General features: G+C 46.4%; 1 protein-coding gene across 1 annotated transcript in view; it reads left to right on the top strand.

The window, feature by feature from the left end:
- NFATC2 (nuclear factor of activated T-cells 2) overlaps nucleotides 1-16,171 on the top strand; it is a 64,034-nt gene extending 47,863 nt beyond the window's left edge. Inside the window, exons 7-12 of the mRNA XM_018566956.1 lie at nucleotides 6,029-6,084; nucleotides 6,552-6,678; nucleotides 11,778-12,431; nucleotides 13,015-13,092; nucleotides 15,889-16,032; nucleotides 16,155-16,171. Of these exons, the coding sequence (XP_018422458.1) occupies nucleotides 6,029-6,084; nucleotides 6,552-6,678; nucleotides 11,778-12,431; nucleotides 13,015-13,092; nucleotides 15,889-16,032; nucleotides 16,155-16,171 (1,076 nt within the window). The remainder of the gene's footprint in view (nucleotides 1-6,028; nucleotides 6,085-6,551; nucleotides 6,679-11,777; nucleotides 12,432-13,014; nucleotides 13,093-15,888; nucleotides 16,033-16,154) is intronic.
- The last annotated feature ends 2,652 nt before the right edge of the window (nucleotides 16,172-18,823 follow it).

Here is an 18,823-nt window from a genome sequence, read left to right as displayed (position 1 = left end):
CATGACACAATCCTCTGGAATCTTACAGATGGTAAATCCTCATTAACACAACAATCCAACGCATTTGCTCCATCCTTTCTGGCACGGAGCACCATACGGGGGCGCAAATGGACTCCAGCCTGATTTTCTCCTCTGAAACTTCATTTCTTAAAGAGCGTGTTTTTTATTTTTTTGGGGGGGAATACACCATAGAAAGAAAAGCACGTTGAAAGCTGCTCGGATGTTCTGTTAATCTGGCGTAGCGAGAGAAATTCCCTATTCTCTGACTGACTCAGAGGCTCCACGTGACTCATGTTATTGCTTGCTGGTTCCCAGCGTTCTGCATAAGTGTATGGGACTGTGTGGAGTGTATTGTTGTAAAGAGATGGGGCCCACCTGCTCAGATGACCCTCTTGACATTGGCAGTGCCTTGACAGCAACATGCTGCAACCAGTCCTAACCTCTAGAGCAGTGATAGATTGTACCGGATTGTATGAACCCTGGGGTTGGCATACTCTACAAATTACTTCTCTGTTTTACTGCACTTAGTCTTACTGGTTGGCACATTTGCCTGCCCAAGCTTGGGCCCTGTGTTTAGCCAAGGACACTGGGGCCCTGTGTTTAGTGCCAGCCAGGGACACTGAGTCCCTGAGTTTAGTGCCAGCCAGGGACACTGAGTCCCTGTGTTTAGTGCCAGCCAGGGACACTGAGTCCCTGTGTTTAGTGCCAGCCAGGGACACTGGGGCCCTGTGTTTAGCCAAGGACACTGGGGCCCTGTGTTTAGTGCCAGCCAGGGGCACTGAGTCCCTGTGTTTAGTGCCAGCCAGGGATACTGGGGTCCTGTGTTTAGCCAAGGACACTGGGGCCCTGTGTTTAGTGCCAGCCAGGGACACTGGGGCCCTGTGTTTAGCCAAGGACACTGGGGCCCTGTGTTTAGTGCCAGCCAGGGACACTGGGGCACTGTTTTTAATTCCATCCAGGGACATGGTGGCCCTGTGTTTAATTCCAGCCAGGGACACGGGGGCCCTGTGTTTAGTGCCAGCCAGGCACTAGATTTGTTCACAGAGAGACAACATAGAAGAGCCAGGGCATTTCAGGGGTTCAAAGCTCTCCCCTACTCCATGACACTGCTCTTCCTGTCTGCTCTTTTGCTCTAGTCATTGTTTGGGCAGCTAAACTGCATTAACTGAATTGATTTTTTTTATTTTAACAGTTTAGAATGAATATATTTACTTTTTATGCGCTGTGAGGGATTAGCATGAAATGGCACAGGAACAAGGCAGGGATCTCAGTCCAAAAATCCCTCTTCAGGAGCCTTTGAAGTCAGGAACACAAAGATAAGTCCATTGGAAAGTTTCTGACTCTAAGGTTTATTCTTCGAAAGAGTGAAGCCTTCCATTGCAGGGGTACATGAAACTCGACATAGGCAATATCAAGCCTCAGCAGTGCTTCCCTGGCACACTGAGAGCCCCTCCAGTATTTGGGCATCTGCGTCCTCAGCCAGTAATGGTCTCCAGATAGCCCACCTACCCTTCCCCTAGCTGGACTACAGTGCCCCAATGAGCAGAACTCCACTGTCCTGCCTGTCTATACGTCTGTCTGGAGCCTTGTATCTTCACCAACACCACAGTCTGGTCTCATGATATACCCCCATCCATGACTTCTCCCTGCCCCTTCCATGGCCACATGTCACTGTACTTCCCCGCAGGTCTTTAATACCATTTATATTTTTTCTGGGCGCTCCCCCTTTATAAACACGATTGCTAAACGCTTCCTCTTTTCACAGCATAGTACCATACAAAAGAAGAAGTCAAGTAGTATGTTGGAATCGCGTACAAATGTATGCCAACCATGTTCTACTTGTGGAGCTCACACCATAGGGAGCCATTGTTCCCATCTGCGTCAAAAATGATTTCTACTCTTTGCAATTGTTCAGTGTTGCTTTTAGCAGCGTGACCGAGCTATTAAAACTCGCCTGTGTAGCTCTAGACCAGGGGAGGGCAGACTCTGGCTCTCCAGCTGTGGTGGAACTACAAATCCCATGAGGAATTGTAAATTTCTCACAGGCAGATGCATGATGCAATTTGTAGTTTCACCACAGCTGGGGGGGGGCTGGTGTTTGCCCGCCCCTGCTCTAGACTGATGATTTCGATTTTACTTGTAGAAAAACTTTTTATATATTTTTGGATATGCCCGAGTCTTTCTATGACTAGCCGTACAACCATCTTTTCTGTAATCAGCATCATTCAATCACAGGACATCGCCACGTGTTATAAATGTACCTTTTCTGAATCACCAACCCAAAATGTTTTCAATGGGCAACGCAGCACTATTAAAAAACCGAAAGCTGTGAAATGGATGTGGAGGGGAAGTCCAAGAAACTGCCTCTCTCTCTGGAACCTTTGAGCATTTGCTTCATAATCATTATCACCTTTTTCATATATCATGTGCTTTGTCTGCATGTACAGTTTAGTTGCTAAACCGCATTACCTGCTGCCAAGTGACTCATCACTCTCAATATCAGATCGGCCAGATGACACGATAAGAGTATAAAAGATGAAGCAGGAAGCGAAAAGAGGTTGACGGCTTTGCTGGTGAAGTTTCTGAGAATCCAGCAACACTCTTGCTTAGAATTTAAAGTGAACCGCACACACGGCGGCGGCGGCATCTTGTGTTCTGGCTACCTAGTAGGAATGGCGGCATCTACACTGTCTGCACTAGCATCTCCTTAGACTGGAGGTGGCGGATTGATACAGAATACAGGAGCCGATCTGTCAGATACAGGCGTGTTAGATGTACCTTTCAGGGCCGGTTCACACGACGTCTGGATTGTGTCCGGACCAGAACCGCGCGCTCCTGCACCCAAAATGCATCCCAATGTATCCCTCTGTGTTTTATGGGCTACAGATCTCACGTGCCCAGTCCATTCTGGTCCGGAAAGAGAAAATGCTGCATGTCACATTTTGTCCGGTCTGGATATGGTCCAGAAACGCACGAACGTGTCAAAAACGCAAAGAAAACACGCCAAAAACGCACCGCAGCTAACAAACTTTCTTTTTTTTAACTGGAACTCGTCAAAGACGCATAGCACCGCGTCTGCAGATCTGCTCCAGATCTGGTCCGGACATCGTGTGAACAAGCCCTCAGTCATACTGGACGGTTTACCATGACAATGCACACATGGAAGATCGGACCATAAATGCTTGCGTTTCCAACCTGGTGGTTTTAAACCTCCGAATATACATTCACAAAGTATATTTGCATTGTTTTAACTTTCCAAAAAGTTATCATTGAAGGGAATTTATCAAAATCTGGAGCAGCTGTCCACGGCAGCCAATCAGCTTCTCTCTATCATTTTCAAATCTTAACTGAACAAACTGAAGAGAGAAGCTGATTGGTTGCCATGCACAGCTGCTCCAGATTTTGTCTGCTTGGGCGTTGATAAATTCCCCCCGATGTGTTTGGCCGTTGTCGTGGTCCAGGCAATCCTTGCAGCTTAGTCAGGTTCGATAACCTCAATTTGTGTTTTCTTAATGGCACATTTCCCGGTGTTCTCCACACAAGTCACAACATACCAATGGATCCTTCCAGAAATCCTGTAACTCACAGTTACCTATCATCTGATAGTTCTAGTTGGGTTTCATCCCCACATGCAAGTGAATATATACCCCCCTCTTCACAAACCTACTCCCTCCTCCAGCCTACCTCGTCCTCCTGTGCTAGGTTGTGGCGCTGCTTCCTCTCCCCTTATGATATCTGATAGTTCTGCCTGCCAGTGTAATCAGCCCTAGATGAGTGCTCCCCTGCTGGACTACAGCACACCTCCCCTTACGTTATGGAGATGAGGAGGAGAGGCGTTCCATAGCCCTAATCCAGCACGTTATTAACCTGAGTTGCCTCACTCAATATGGCCGACGCTTGCTTGAATTTGGGGCTATATTGAATGGAGCAACTCTGATTAATAACGTGCTGGATTAGTGTGACCCTAGTTGATTATAATACTTTACTGCTGTGTGGTATGTGTATATGGAAATGCTGCCGGTGGCGCACACGCAGTAGAGCCTACTCACCCAAACCTCTTACTGGCAAGTAAACCGGAAGTGGCGTCGTTGGAGATCTCGAGGAGTTAGGCCCCATTCCCACTAAGCGATTTATCGCGAAAAGTCGCCGGCCAATGCTATTCAATGGAGCTGCCTTAGCTCCATGTCGCCCGTCGCTGTCGCTCCAGCAGGACCCTTTTTTTCTGCGGATTTTTTAATGGAGCCGGACGGTGAAGGTCTTGCTACCGTCGCTGGATCGTCGCCCCTAAAGTCGCTCTATCTTGGCCGCGCGGATCCGCTGCAAAGGGTATGTCGCTTAGTGTGAATGGGGCCCTAGAGTTTTCGACAGAACACCGGCATTCATTTTATAGATGCGTGGCGGCTTGGCTTCCTCCTACTGGAAACCAGAGCTGCCATTGATCGAGATGTCGGTTGTTTTCATCAAGCAAACGGCGTTGATAAAGTTCAGGCGCGACGAGAGCGAAAATTTAAAAAAAGACTTTGATTGTGCGGACAGCTGAAAAGACTGACATCATTGTTTTCATTTCATCAGAGAAAAATGGAAACAATTGAATAGTTCCAGTAACACCTCATTTGTTGCTTCACCTATGAGATAAGAGAAAACTGCGCTCTTGTGAAGGCTTAGCACCGGAATTTCAGAAACAGCCTCATTTCGGGATTATTCCACTCAGTTTTTGTCTTTTTCACACTCATACAGATCGCATGACGCAGTTTGTGGCTCCTGTCCGCCGGATAATGCAAGTGTTTAGCGTTTTACAGCTCTTTGCTTTGTCGCCAAACGTATTACTTCTCGGCCTATAGGGAGCTGGCGTTTTCAACACCCTCGTCAAGCGTAATTAGTTTAGTGAAACCACACTTTATGGGAACAGTTTCTGCCAGGGCTGAATTCCTGAGCCGCCTTCTTATTTCCAGCATCTCAAAATATCGAGTAAATTGGCATGACAAGCCAGACAGCTGGCATTTTCAGAAAAAGACGTCAGCAATGACCGTGTTCCTTTTTTATTTCAGCAGAGGTCTCTAGAAATAAGTGATTTGTCATGCAGCCATGGCCATAAAGAGACCCCCTCCACCTCTTCAACTCCTATACACCAGACATTCTGATCATGGGGCCCACTACAGTCACACATGAGCAGCCCTTTACCTAGATTTTAATGGGGGGGTGCTGTCTTAGGAAAACATACTCTCCATCAGGTGACACCAAAATGACTGACAGTCATTTTGGTGTCACCGCCTCTAAAAAGTCAGGAGAGAGGCAGCACCGGCAGCATACCTCATCCCGCCGTGTGAACGTCCCCTCCTTTCTCTGCCGGCGTCCATCTCTAAGGTGGCCGCCGGCAGGCGTCACTTAAATGACCGCGCACACGCGATGACGTCACGGCCGGGTGTCACCCGGTCTCCGCTCCCGGTGGCACGCGGCCCCCGGGACGCTCCTGCTCTCCATTTAAGTCTATGGTAGAGAGCTGCATGTGAGCAGTATGTTGGTCCCTAAAATGCATATAAAATAGTGACAGGCGCACACTAGATGGCTATTGCCGTAGATGGGGTGCAAAATCTGTAATCCTAACACACAGAGAATTTCCATCAGCACACCGCTTGCAAAAACTATTTGTCTTTAGATATCAGTGATAGAATCTCACCTACCATTGTATGGGGACCGCACAAAAGAAGACTTGAGAAAGGGGCCCCTGTTCAGTCTCTGAAATGGTTGGTGATATTCTCTCTCTGCAATTATTCTTTGACTTTGACAGCATGATGATTCTTATTTAATCTGCAAGCAAACGATCTCCATAAACCCGGGGAAGGCGGATGAGTCTGTATAGCAGAAGCTGCTTGTATAAGAAATCTGATCCCAGATGGAATGTTATGATATGTCAGCTGTACATTGTGTATAATGTATAAACGTATGAAGCTTGCACATGAATAACAGTATTCATTCCCTTTGTAGCACTCCCAGCAGTGAGTAACGTTTCTCTATTTTTGTGTTTTAGACGGACAGCAGATTTGGGAGAGCGAGGCAACAGTGGATAAAGACAAAAGTCAGCACGTAAGTTTATTCTAATGACGCAACTTTGAGAGAGACAACCTAATGTGCGGCGGAACATCACATCTCTAGGCATACTCCCCCCCTTTCATATGAGATCATCAGTAGTTTCTATGCAAAACACACACTCCTAGGGGCACCAAGCCTCTGGATTTCTTGTCACAAGTAGGGCTACTAGAGGGCCCCGATCTGCTCACCTTATCGGCATGTCCCCAGTGGAAGGCCCAGAGGTTTCTCATGCTGTAAATAGATAAACATTTCGCTTTTCAGCAACCTTAGGACCGCTGTGATTGGCAGGTAACTGCACAAGGACGCACTCTCTGACCATAAAGTGTACCACAAGTAGAGAGGTTTTTAATCTTATGCCGAAAGATAGAAAATCCATTGAAAGTGTTTACCAAGATCGATAACGTTATTACCGTACATACCACTGTGGTCCTGAATGCTTCCGCTCTCCTCCTTCATTTCAGAGCATGCTATTCGTGGAGGTCCCAGAATACCGCAGCAAGCACATCACCTCTCCGGTGAAAGTCAACTTCTATGTTATAAATGGCAAAAGGAAAAAAAGCCAGGCTCAGCACTTCACCTACCACCCAGGTAAGTACCTGACTTCCAGAATGCTTGATGGTCATAAGCACGCGTTGTATTTCACACATCAGAGGATGGTGGGCTTGTGAGAAATCTGGCATGGAAGCTGACACTGGCATATGGTCACATCGGTTTTAGGAGAGTTTTATTAAGAAAACATAACATTACACGACAGGTTGGGTACAAGGATACAATGTTAAATGACCTGAGATCATTACATACAAGAGCAGTATAGGCCTTATGCACCAATCAGTAAAATGCAATTATTTTTTTTGCCCTCAGGAGAGCAATTTTAATAGCAGTGAAGATATTAAGGTTCAGCTTTACAGCCCCAGAACTAACACGTGGGAGAGGTCACTTCCATCTTAGGATTCGGACACTGCTTTGTGCCAGAGGAACTCGTACACCAGACCAGCAGACATTTTTTAAGTTGAAGGAATAGTTACTGCATCAATTTTCTAGGAGAAAAGTGCTTCATGATACGTGTTGTGATTCACTGACTGATTTGATAGGTTTCATGTCAAGCCTACAACATGGCTGCCTCCACTTCACAAGGATGACATGTACCTCTTAAAGGGCAATGCACAACCTTTTCTGCAGTTTTGGTATACTTTCTTTGATCTACATAGAGTTCATGTGTAGGGCAATGAGCAAAGTCATATTTCCTCTTGCGTATCTGCAGGAAATCATACAAATGACTCGATTGTTGGGTGCTAGTTTGGTTTGTGAGTCACCCCTCCACTTATGCATATGGTGGTTTCCCATTGACCTGCTTTACTGTAGATTGCTGGTCATTAGGGTATCCCATCATGATTCACACTAGCTGTGAAATATGATGATTAATGAAACCCGTGACCCCCAAAGACGCCGCATGCATTGTAGTGGTATTTTCACCTTCGTGTGATTTGACGTCCAACTGTTTGACCCCTTTGTGTGGAATCCAATAATTATTCATGTAATCATTACCGGATGCCTACAGTAACAATGAACCAATGGCGGGTTAAAGGGGCTTTTCACTTTCAGCTAGGCAAAGGAACATCATCCCTTTCTAATGAACACAAATGTTCTGAACACTGAACTCCAGGCAGATATAAAATACATAATTTATTGTAGTTTTATATTCTGTATTAAATCATCAGATTTATTTTCAAATGCAACTATTATTATCCTACCTGGTAGGAGGAGAGAGATAACCTTATCAGTTTCTGCTGTTCTTTCAGTATCCAGTCACAGGCAGGGAAGTGACAAAGCTGTATTGCATACAGTATAGAAGGTCACCAGCTTGCTATCTGGCAGAGCTGTGTAAATCTCAGGACTGCCTGAACAAAATGTGCCAGTTTTTATCTGGTAAAAAAACCAATATATGTTTGCCTGGAGTCCGGCATTAACTTTGTTAAAGGAGAACGATGGGGTCACTGTTCTCCCCCATAGTTCTCTTAAGGGTCACAGGAGGACATAAACTAGCGTCCTCCCGTCACCCGAAGCTCAGTATATAGGGAGCTACAGCTTGCGGTATACTGGGACCGCCGCAGCCGGGACGGATCCCGACATTACTGTCAAGATCAGCCCAGCTGCGTGAGTGACAGCTCGCTCTGCCTATCTAGAGGCAGAGCCAGCTGTACCCACCCCCTCCCCAGTCCGTTCCGCCAGTCAGCGCTAGAGGATCGGACCGGGGAGGGGGGAATCCCTGCAGGGAGCCGTGAGTGACAGTCACTGTTCTCTGCAGGGAGATGATCGAGAAGCGAGCGAGCGCCGGTATGTGTTCGCTCAATTCCCGATCTATTGAGCTGACGTGTGACAGTTTCATTGTCACACGTCGGCTCGAACTATGAGGATGAGAGGAAATTACTCACCTCATAGTTCTCCTTTAACTTTGTAGCGCTCCTGGACCTATTGGATTTGGGCAGAGTGTTTTCATATGTCAACCATAGAGGCAGTGTTCCCTCTATAAAGAACAATATAGTCAATATTCAAGCAGGACGTGACCACAATCCAACAAAGACGTTTCCAAGCTGCATTCAGCAAAGTGCAATGGATATCGACTGTCTGGTTCACCACAGAGAGCGGTTGTCCCTACTTTTCATGTTTTACACATCATAATCCATTTTTCCATAAAAGCAGGAAGCTGGTCTTCTGGTATTTGCCTGATTGTTTCTAGAGATGTTGGCAGGTTGGATCTTGGATGTTCTTAACATTGTAGTCAAATGAGAATAGACATCCCTTTTCTTCATCAATGCTCGTTCTATGGAAATCATGTGAATGTACACCTGTGGCCATTTGAGCCTTGACTAGTTCTCGTCTGTCCATCTCAGAACAAGTCTTGTCTGTCCATCTCAGAACATGTCTTGTCTGTCCATCTCAGAACAAGTCTTGTCTGTCCATCTCAGAGCAAGTCTTGTCTGTCTATCTCAGAACAAGTCTTGTCTGTCCATCTCAGAACAAGTCTTGTCTGTCCATCTCAGAACATGTCTTGTCTGTCCATCTCAGAGCAAGTCTTGTCCGTCCATCTCAGAACAAGTCTTGTCCGTCCATCTCAGAGCAAGTCTTGTCTGTCCATCTCAGAGCAAGTCTTGTCTGTCCATCTCAGAACAAGTCTTGTCTGTCCATCTCAGAACAAGTCTTGTCTGTCCATCTCAGAACAAGTCTTGTCTGTCCATCTCAGAACATGTCTTGTCTGTCCATCTCAGAGCAAGTCTTGTCTGTCCATCTCAGAACAAGTCTTGTCTGTCCATCTCAGAGCAAGTCTTGTCTGTCCATCTCAGAACAAGTCTTGTCTGTCCATCTCAGAACAAGTCTTGTCTGTCCATCTCAGAACAAGTCTTGTCTGTCCATCTCAGAACATGTCTTGTCTGTCCATCTCAGAGCAAGTCTTGTCCGTCCATCTCAGAACAAGTCTTGTCCGTCCATCTCAGAGCAAGTCTTGTCTGTCCATCTCAGAGCAAGTCTTGTCTCTCCATCTCAGAGCAAGTCTTGTCTCTCCATCTCAGAGCAAGTCTTGTCTCTCCATCTCAGAGCAAGTCTTGTCTCTCCATCTCAGAGCAAGTCTTGTCTCTCCATCTCAGAGCAAGTCTTGTCTCTCCATCTCAGAGCAAGTCTTGTCTCTCCATCTCAGAGCAAGTCTTGTCTCTCCATCTCAGAGCAAGTCTTGTCTCTCCATCTCAGAGCAAGTCTTGTCTCTCCATCTCAGAGCAAGTCTTGTCTCTCCATCTCAGAGCAAGTCTTGTCTCTCCATCTCAGAGCAAGTCTTGTCTCTCCATCTCAGAGCAAGTCTTGTCTCTCCATCTCAGAGCAAGTCTTGTCTCTCCATCTCAGAGCAAGTCTTGTCTCTCCATCTCAGAGCAAGTCTTGTCTCTCCATCTCAGAGCAAGTCTTGTCTCTCCATCTCAGAGCAAGTCTTGTCTCTCCATCTCAGAGCAAGTCTTGTCTCTCCATCTCAGAGCAAGTCTTGTCTCTCCATCTCAGAGCAAGTCTTGTCTCTCCATCTCAGAGCAAGTCTTGTCTCTCCATCTCAGAGCAAGTCTTGTCTCTCCATCTCAGAGCAAGTCTTGTCTCTCCATCTCAGAGCAAGTCTTGTCTCTCCATCTCAGAGCAAGTCTTGTCTCTCCATCTCAGAGCAAGTCTTGTCTCTCCATCTCAGAGCAAGTCTTGTCTCTCCATCTCAGAGCAAGTCTTGTCTCTCCATCTCAGAGCAAGTCTTGTCTCTCCATCTCAGAGCAAGTCTTGTCTCTCCATCTCAGAGCAAGTCTTGTCTCTCCATCTCAGAGCAAGTCTTGTCTCTCCATCTCAGAGCAAGTCTTGTCTCTCCATCTCAGAGCAAGTCTTGTCTCTCCATCTCAGAGCAAGTCTTGTCTCTCCATCTCAGAGCAAGTCTTGTCTCTCCATCTCAGAGCAAGTCTTGTCTCTCCATCTCAGAGCAAGTCTTGTCTCTCCATCTCAGAGCAAGTCTTGTCCGTCCATCTCAGAGCAAGCCTTGTCTGTCCATCTCAGAGCAAGTCTTGCTGGACAGACCAGGACTAGTCAGGACTCAAGTTCTCTTGGAACTGGATGTTGCAAGAACTTTGTAGTCCCCAAGCAGAAGAAAGCCTGTTTCCCATTGCTGGAACTACCTATGCAGAGAACGCCATGTAGAATAAATTGACGTGTCCATGTTCTAGTATGCACAAATATGTCCTCTGTTATGGTATGCGGGCTCACTTCACTTAGAATTTCTTATTAGTGTTTTTAACACTGCAGGGTCATTTGAATCGCCCCCACCCACCATAGACAGCACTCAATGTGAGGAAGAAGATACTACAGCCACCAGATGTTCCCTAAAGTCCTAACATGAAATGTTTATTTTATTAGAATACTATGACAGTGTCTCTAGGTAGTTAGAGCATGTCCTGACCTTGTTATGTGCGTTGGAATGGTGTTAATTTGTGTCCAGTAGCTGACTATTCTATGTTACTGATGAGCTGTAGAAATTCCAGGACACAAGTAAAGATACTTTTCGAGCTCCAAGACTAGACTAGAGCAAAATTCTAAAGTTAGGAGGCCACTGTCATTTGTAAGGAGCACACGGAGCTCCTGGGATTTGTACATCTCTGTTTTAATGTATGATTTTGTTATTATAAATATATATAAGGGATGCACCGATACCAGTTTTTTCAAGTACAAGTACTGATACTTGCGCAAGTCCTCACAGATACAAGTACTGATACTTGCCTAAGTCCTCACCTAGTTTGCCTTGCAGTAGATACACCCCTGGATGCACTGATACCATTTTTGCAAGTACAAGTACTGAATGATACTTGTCTGAGTCCTCACAGATACAGGTACTGATACATTATTGTTTATTGTCATGTGACAGTTTTCCTAAAACAATACAGACTAATGATTTCAGGACAATGGTGGAGCACCAGGGCCATGTCCCAGCTGCAACTACTGCAACCCTGGTAGTTCTCATGAAATTGCCAAGTATCGGGATGGGTACTCGAAAGGTATCGGTGCATCCCTAGTATAAATGAAGGCTTGTGTTCCTTGGCGGTTTTTAGATTCCAGCAAGTTCCTCCTCCTTTGTTGGATTAAATACTGATAGACAATTTTTTTTTTTTTTACTTGTGTTTCAGTGCCATCCATTAAATCAGAACCTCTCGATGAATACAATTCTCCCATAGTGGTCAGCAGCGCACACAGCGCCCTGGGGTCTGTTTCACAGAGCTACTACTCCCAGCATCCAATGAGCAATGATTCTCCATCCTGCCTGGTGGCCAACTTGGTCTCTTGTCAGCAAGTACGACCCGGTCTTCCATCACCCGATTCTCGATATTCTCAACAGAGTCCATCAGCCGCTGCCTACCAGAGGAGCAAAAGTATGAGCCCCAGTCAACTAGGCTTTCATCAGCCTCCCCTGGTGGCCTCGCATATCGCTGTCCCCGATGTTCACAGATCAGTTCTCGTCCACGCTGGCTCTCCTGTCCATTCCGTGGCCAACTCGCAGCCATCTCCAGTCATTCATTTTTCTCCCATCAATCACCAGATGAGGTGTGGAAGCCACCAGGAGTTCCAGCACACAATGTGCTCCGACTTCGCTCCCAGTCTGCCGCGGCCCAGCCAGACCCAGAGATTAAGCCCCATTCCCTACCCAACGGTAATCCAGCAACAGTCCAGCGGCCACAGGCCTCCAAAAAGCATCCCTCCGGGAGCAGAGCAGAAGGAAACCGCACCTTCCGGGGTCACCGTGAAGCAGGAGCAGAACCTGGACCAGGCATATCTGGATGACGGTAAGACAAGATCCTAATGTTTTGTGGCATTAAATAACACATGTAGAAGTGAAGCCCAAAGAGGAAATCATAATTTGCATAATGTGACAGCCAATTAGATATAATAAGCAGAAATCTGATTGGTTACTGCACATTATCCCTGATCTATATACTGTGTATACTGTATACAACACACACAGCAACATAAGGACAACAGGTAAAAGTTTGTCAACTAGAGTTTATTATCTGAATCTAAACGATGATGTCTGTGATATTTATAACGAACATACGGAATCCCATTGATTGTTTTAGGCATCGCAGACAGTTCTTTGTTCAGGCTCACGGGTTCCAACTGCCTGTACACAACATTATATGAATACTCTACTGCCATTCCAGTTTAAAGGGACCCTGTCACATAGGTGACACCTCTGAACAAACCACGTACCTGTAAAGAAGTGGAATACTTACCTCTCCTGCTGCCCTAGCCACTGAACGCCATTCTGTTGCTGAGGAATGGTTCCCCCCCACAAGTTTACTGAAAAACTGGGGGGGTCGCTCTACTGCGGAACTCGCTGGTTATTCCTGCTGACCTCCACATCATTAGAGGACTCGGCAGTACTGTGGGGATCAGTGAAGGAGCCAGAGAACGCTACGGTGTGGACGGAGATCAACACTCCCCAAAGTATGTGGACCTCAGGAAATGATTTCTCAGCATCGGAACAGTGTTCAGCAACATGGGCGGCGGGAGAGGGAAGCGTCCTGTTTCTTTTTACAGGCCCATGCTTTGTTTATACGTTTCACTTCGGTGACAGGTTCACTTTAAATATATCGTACTGATTACACAAAAGTCCTGCAGTGACAATATGCTTTCATTCTGTTTTATAAGTATCAGGCAGCCAAGGTTTGTATATGATGAAATGTATACATACGCCCAGCTTCTGTCGCATAGTTTAGCTTTGGCTCTGTGTCTCTTACCACTTGCTGGATGTATCAAGTAGGACAGGCCGGGGTCTGTAATTTCACAGCATCGCGGAAGCCGCCATCTTGCCTCTCTCGGGGCCTGATCTTCCTCTGGAACATTTAAGACAACATTGATTTGTAATGCTTGTAGCCTGAAAACTTCACACTGCATTTTCCATGTTACATGCTGGCACGTCATCTGAAGCAGATGGATCATTCTGATGGGCTGCGGCAAGTGGCTTCCAGTTATTTATGTGAGGATTTTCTATTATTGCGGTGTGTTATTGCACAGTCAGGCTGTCATTAAATCGTCCATAAACTGAAGATACATCCTTAGCGGGATAACTGTTACATACTATGTTCTGGCACTGGTAGGAGGAAGGAGGAAATAATTCCCCCGGGATTTACAGACAGTTTTATCCTGTCAGTCAAACAGCCGAATGAGTTTCCTGGGGATCGGCTGCTCAACTAGCGTTTTTGCTAATTAAAGGAGACCCCCACATCAAAATGCAAGGTCCGCTTCTTTAATAGACCCCTGGCCCCCCACCCCACACCACCAACAGGCATACATATGTGGATAGTATCAAAACAATAAGAGACACATCCCCCTTCATCTTGTCTTAGTTCAGCAGATCTGATCCAGAAGCAAAAATACTCCAGCACTTCATATGTCAGATATGACAGGGATCAACTATTTCCTGGTGCCAGGTTGCCATGGTGACTAGAAATTGTGTTCTGGCACCTGGACTTTTGTCAGCCCGTTCACGGTCCCCCGCTGCTGCATCAGCTCTGCTCCTCTATTCTCCTTCCCGTTGGGAGTCCGCTGCATTCTGCGGTCTGTGTCCCCTTCCATCCCCGCTGTTCTCCCTGTCTGTTTCAGCAGAGGCAGCAGGGATCAGAGGGGAGACAGACCTCTGCAGCCGGCACCCAGCAGGTAGGAGAGACCACTGTAAGCTGCTGTGACTCTGCATTCCCCCCTGCCCCTGCTGCACCCCCCATGCCCCCTTTTCGGATCAACTGCCTGCAGTAGAAAGCCAGTAACACGTTTTACATCCTGCTATTGGCTATTTTATAATGATGCACCGATACTCGTACTCTCCATAATGGTCCCGGTGTTTATCCCCATACCGGAACTTCCGGTATCAGGAAGCCGGCTCCCTGCTCCCTCATCAGCAGGGAGCATGGAGCTGGCTACCCAGCCAATCAGGAAGCCAGGGGGTGAGTCATTACCCGCCCCCCGGCTTCTTGATTGGCCAGCTTCCCAACAACCAATCAGGAAGCCGGGCAGCGAGTCATTACCCGTCCCCCGGCTTCCTGATTGGCCAGAAAGACGGCTCCATGCTCCTGGTGACGAGGGAGCATGGAGGCAGCTTCCCGGCTAATCGGGAAGGCGTCTTTTTTAATGGGACTTCCGGTATCGGTACCAAACAAAAAATACTCGTACTCGATACTGAAAAACTATTCAGTATTCAATACTATTTGAAATTGCAGTAGCCAATAGCAGGCTGGCTATTGCACCTGCCTGCTGTCAATCTGCAGAGGAGGACCTAAGGGAGAACTTTTGATCGACTTTTACTGATACCTCTATATGCTTGGTGCCCCGGGGGTTGGCCTCGATGTTCATAGTAGCTGCCGCCCCAGCTTAAGGAACTGACACAACATTACTAACAGGTTATAATAAGAGATGGAAACTGCCGGACTATATAGAAGAGTATTTCTGTAGTCTGGAGCTGATTACATATTGAGTATCCTCTGTAAACAGTCCTGTGTACACCCCATACGTCTGCAGGTTAGCACATCGGACAGTCGTCCTCTCCACCTTCTCGCCATTAATAAACACTGTTCATGGTTTGGGGAAGTGAAACTGCGCGGATCAGGCAGGGTTCTGTGTCTTGTTATTCTCAATCACTCAAAGCAGTCCCTACACCTAAAAGACAAGACAGGTACTCCTGATTCTCAGCCTAACAATTGTCTGGGATCTTATTACACCACAACGGATCTTTGATCTCATTTACTCCGAATACAACTGTCATTAGGAGCCCCTAACAAGTAATGGGTCTTCTTTAAAGGGTTTTCCTCATTTATTCCTCCCTCTGCGCTTGCCTCATGTCTCTTTTCCTTGTTTGCACATTTCTTGCATGTTGGTCATCTAAAGCAGATCAGTGCCTCTCCTGCCCCCAATAATACCTAACAGCAGCAGTCTCCATTATTATGGCAATGGACAGAGTCAAAGCTGCTGATAATAATACAAACAGATCCCTGGTATGTAATTCATCACGTGAATACAAGCTTGCTGTGCTTACATGGTGTACGCAGAGTATACCACAACAACCTAAAAAACCATATCATTAATACCAGAGCTGTGTAACTGTACAAAGCAATCAAAGGGTTCATGCTGCAGCGTCTTATCCATCTGATCTATTTCAATACAGATAAGGACACACACAGCTGCAGGCCACATATTATGAAGGCGGCACATTGACTGGTACACTGTTGTCTCTTTGTTGTGGCCCCGCAGGCCCCATCATAACCACTTCTGATGTAGGCTGTACAGTGCCCGGGCCTGTGTTCTTTCAGAAGGCTTTTGGCATCTCTCTTGACCATGGGAACAGGGCATTGTGCTGGCAATTCTTTGCAGTCTCCTTGCTTGTAGATTTCTCTGGTAATGGAGAAGAGAAGGAAATTAGAACCCCGAGGACTTCTGCAGGGTAGATACATATATAAATATACAGTATATGGCATTTAGAGTAATGTTTTCTGTGATATTTTCTCCATCTCTTGCAGATTTCACTTTCCCATAATTGACACTATTTTATGGTCCTACTGAGAACGTAAATAAAGTGTCTCATCGTATCAGTGCCATCTCGGTATGACCGTTGCCTTCTGCTGGCTCATGGATTGGACAGAGGTGACCACATCCGTCTGCTGCTTCTTTGTGTTCTGACCCCGTGACCCTGACTAAGCTGTGCCATACTACAGTGGAGGTCATAGACACGGTTGTACTGTCTGGCAGAGGTACCTGATGCACAGAATTACAAACCCATTGGCAGGCCCAACAGTTCCCATCTATGTAATATATTACCCTGATTGCCTGGGGTTTACCTGAGATCCCCAGACCAAGTGTAGATCAGTGACACATTATTCTTCCAGTGTGGAAATCACAAATTACGTCATGTGCAACGCATTGAAGGTGTTAGGGTTTCTATATGAGGCTGATAGGCCATCCTTGCTGTATGGTCTTTATATAGTATCGGGGGGGATTTATAAAAACTGGAGCAGATAGAATCTGGTGTAGTTGCCTGTGGCAACCAATCGGCTTCTCTCTTTGTTTTTCCAAGCTTAACTGAACTGAAGAGAGAAGATCTCTGTCTGCCCCAGTTTTCATACATTTGCCCCAATGTACCCATCAGCGGTTCAGTCCTGCCGGGGTATAGATCTCTTCTAATTAGGGATTTGATATAATACCAGGGTCAGCAGGGTCTTCTCACAGGAGGGGAAGGTGACTTTTCTTTTCCCTTCTTGGAGGTTTCCACTCATACTCTGCATGTTCCCTCTACACGGGATCTCACCGTGCCGCCATCTTGGATTACATCACGCCCCTCATTGCTTCTTTCTACACTTCCTGTTCTTAGCGGGACATTCGATCCCATAGAATGAACTTCAGATCGAGCCGCGTGTTTTCCACAACTTTACCCCGGCACTGGCCGAACCTTAGAACTGCCAATATGGAGCCAGTTAAGCGCAATAGAAATGTGTGATGGCTGTAGAGATAGTTGATGGCCCCGAGTCATGTCTGCTCCGTAACATTCCAGCAGATTATAAAAGTCCCTTTCTTCTGAAAATAAAACTAAGGCAGGGCTGTTGTATAATGACTCGATCTGTGTTCTGCGGCCCCCAGTTATTTGGCGTGTCTGTACTGTGCTACACTTCTGTTTCTGGAAGAGTGAATGTTGACTCTCCTAGTGCTTTATGGACGTAGGATGTGGGCTGGGATCGCCGTGCCTTACGAGCTTCACCTGTGGGGTCCCCGATGGTGACATGCAAGAACAAGTGTCTGAAGAAGAACTTGCTCCATACCCGCTAGTCACATTCCTCCCGTCATATTCAGTAGCGTCTGATTAGTTTAATTGGACAACAAAGATCGTTCATTCAGAAAATGGGAATAAAAGCTGCCATTTAATGTGTGTGTCCAGCCCAAAGTGTTTTCTTAGCTTTGGACAGACCAGGGAGAGGCAGCCTCAGCACTCCAGCTCTTGTGGAACTACAAGTCCCATGAGGCATAAATACAGGTTATGTCTCAACCCCTAGACTTAACAAGGACTAGAGGCCACCACCTAAAATTAGTGGAGAAAAGATTTATCCACAAGGGGCGTAGGGGCGTCTTTTCTGACAAGACCCTTGACAGCCACAAGCATGACCCGCAGAGGCAAAGGCATGATGGGATTTGTGGTTCCCGCACAGCTGGAGTGCTGAGGTTATCTACCCTTGGGATAGAGTGAGGAAGAGTTTGAACTGTTTCTGATTTGTATTGCTATGTGGGGCCTGTTGTAGATTTATCCTCACTTCCTGTCCTGCTGACAAATTTGACTAGACAGGAAGTGAAGAAAACAGCAGCAGAGCCAGAAATAAAAAAATGTCTGTCTCTAGTAGAGTAGAAGAAGCCTCGAACCACTGTCAGAGTTTTATTTCTGTCTGTGTCCCTGATGCAGATCTTCTTCCTGTCAGCAGGACAGGAAGTGAGATAAATCTCTGTGACTAAGCCCTGGATGGAAGTGAATACCCAGCAGGGGCTCTAGTCCTTCTCTACTCTATCCAAATGGGGAAAAAATAGGTTTTGGTTGGGACAGAGGAAGTACCCGAAACTCCTTCCTTTCTATATAAGGACTTATTATTCATTATGAATGGAGTACTATTATATGACTAAGTATAAGTCTGTTTAAAGGGTAATTCCTCTTTCTCAGGTGAATTTGAGAAAATGGAATTACCCCCTCCAATCGACCCCCCCACCCCACATACTTACCTGGTGAACGCTCCTTCCCCTCACCCGGTGTACTATCCATACTCCGTGCATGGCAGCGCAGCCCTACGCTCTGTATTTTGCTCACAAATGGCTGAGCAGCACTTCTCATTGGTCAGCACGGTCAGGTGACCACACTGACCAACGAGTGCTCGCCATTTTCCAGTTTATTTCACATAAAACTCGGTAATTTCATCAAACGGCAAAATTTTGTAGAAGATAATTCAAGAAACTAAACAAGCCGACCTCTAACACAAAGCGACGGGCCGTATGATTGTTGGTTACTAGGGGCCAATTGGGCATTTGGGGTTGTTGTGTTTCTGTAGTTTGGCTGATTTCGGAGATTGATCGTTTTCATTGTTCATAACAAATGGGCCCCGAGAGTTTCATGGGACTAAAATGTGCCGTCCTGGATCTCCAGATCTTGCCAGTGTTT

This window comes from Nanorana parkeri, unplaced genomic scaffold, assembly GCF_000935625.1.
Source record: "Nanorana parkeri isolate BGI_ZX_2015 unplaced genomic scaffold, ASM93562v1 scaffold992, whole genome shotgun sequence".
In the NCBI taxonomy this organism is placed as follows: Eukaryota; Metazoa; Chordata; class Amphibia; order Anura; family Dicroglossidae; genus Nanorana; species Nanorana parkeri.
This window is presented reverse-complemented; position numbering and strand designations above follow the sequence as displayed.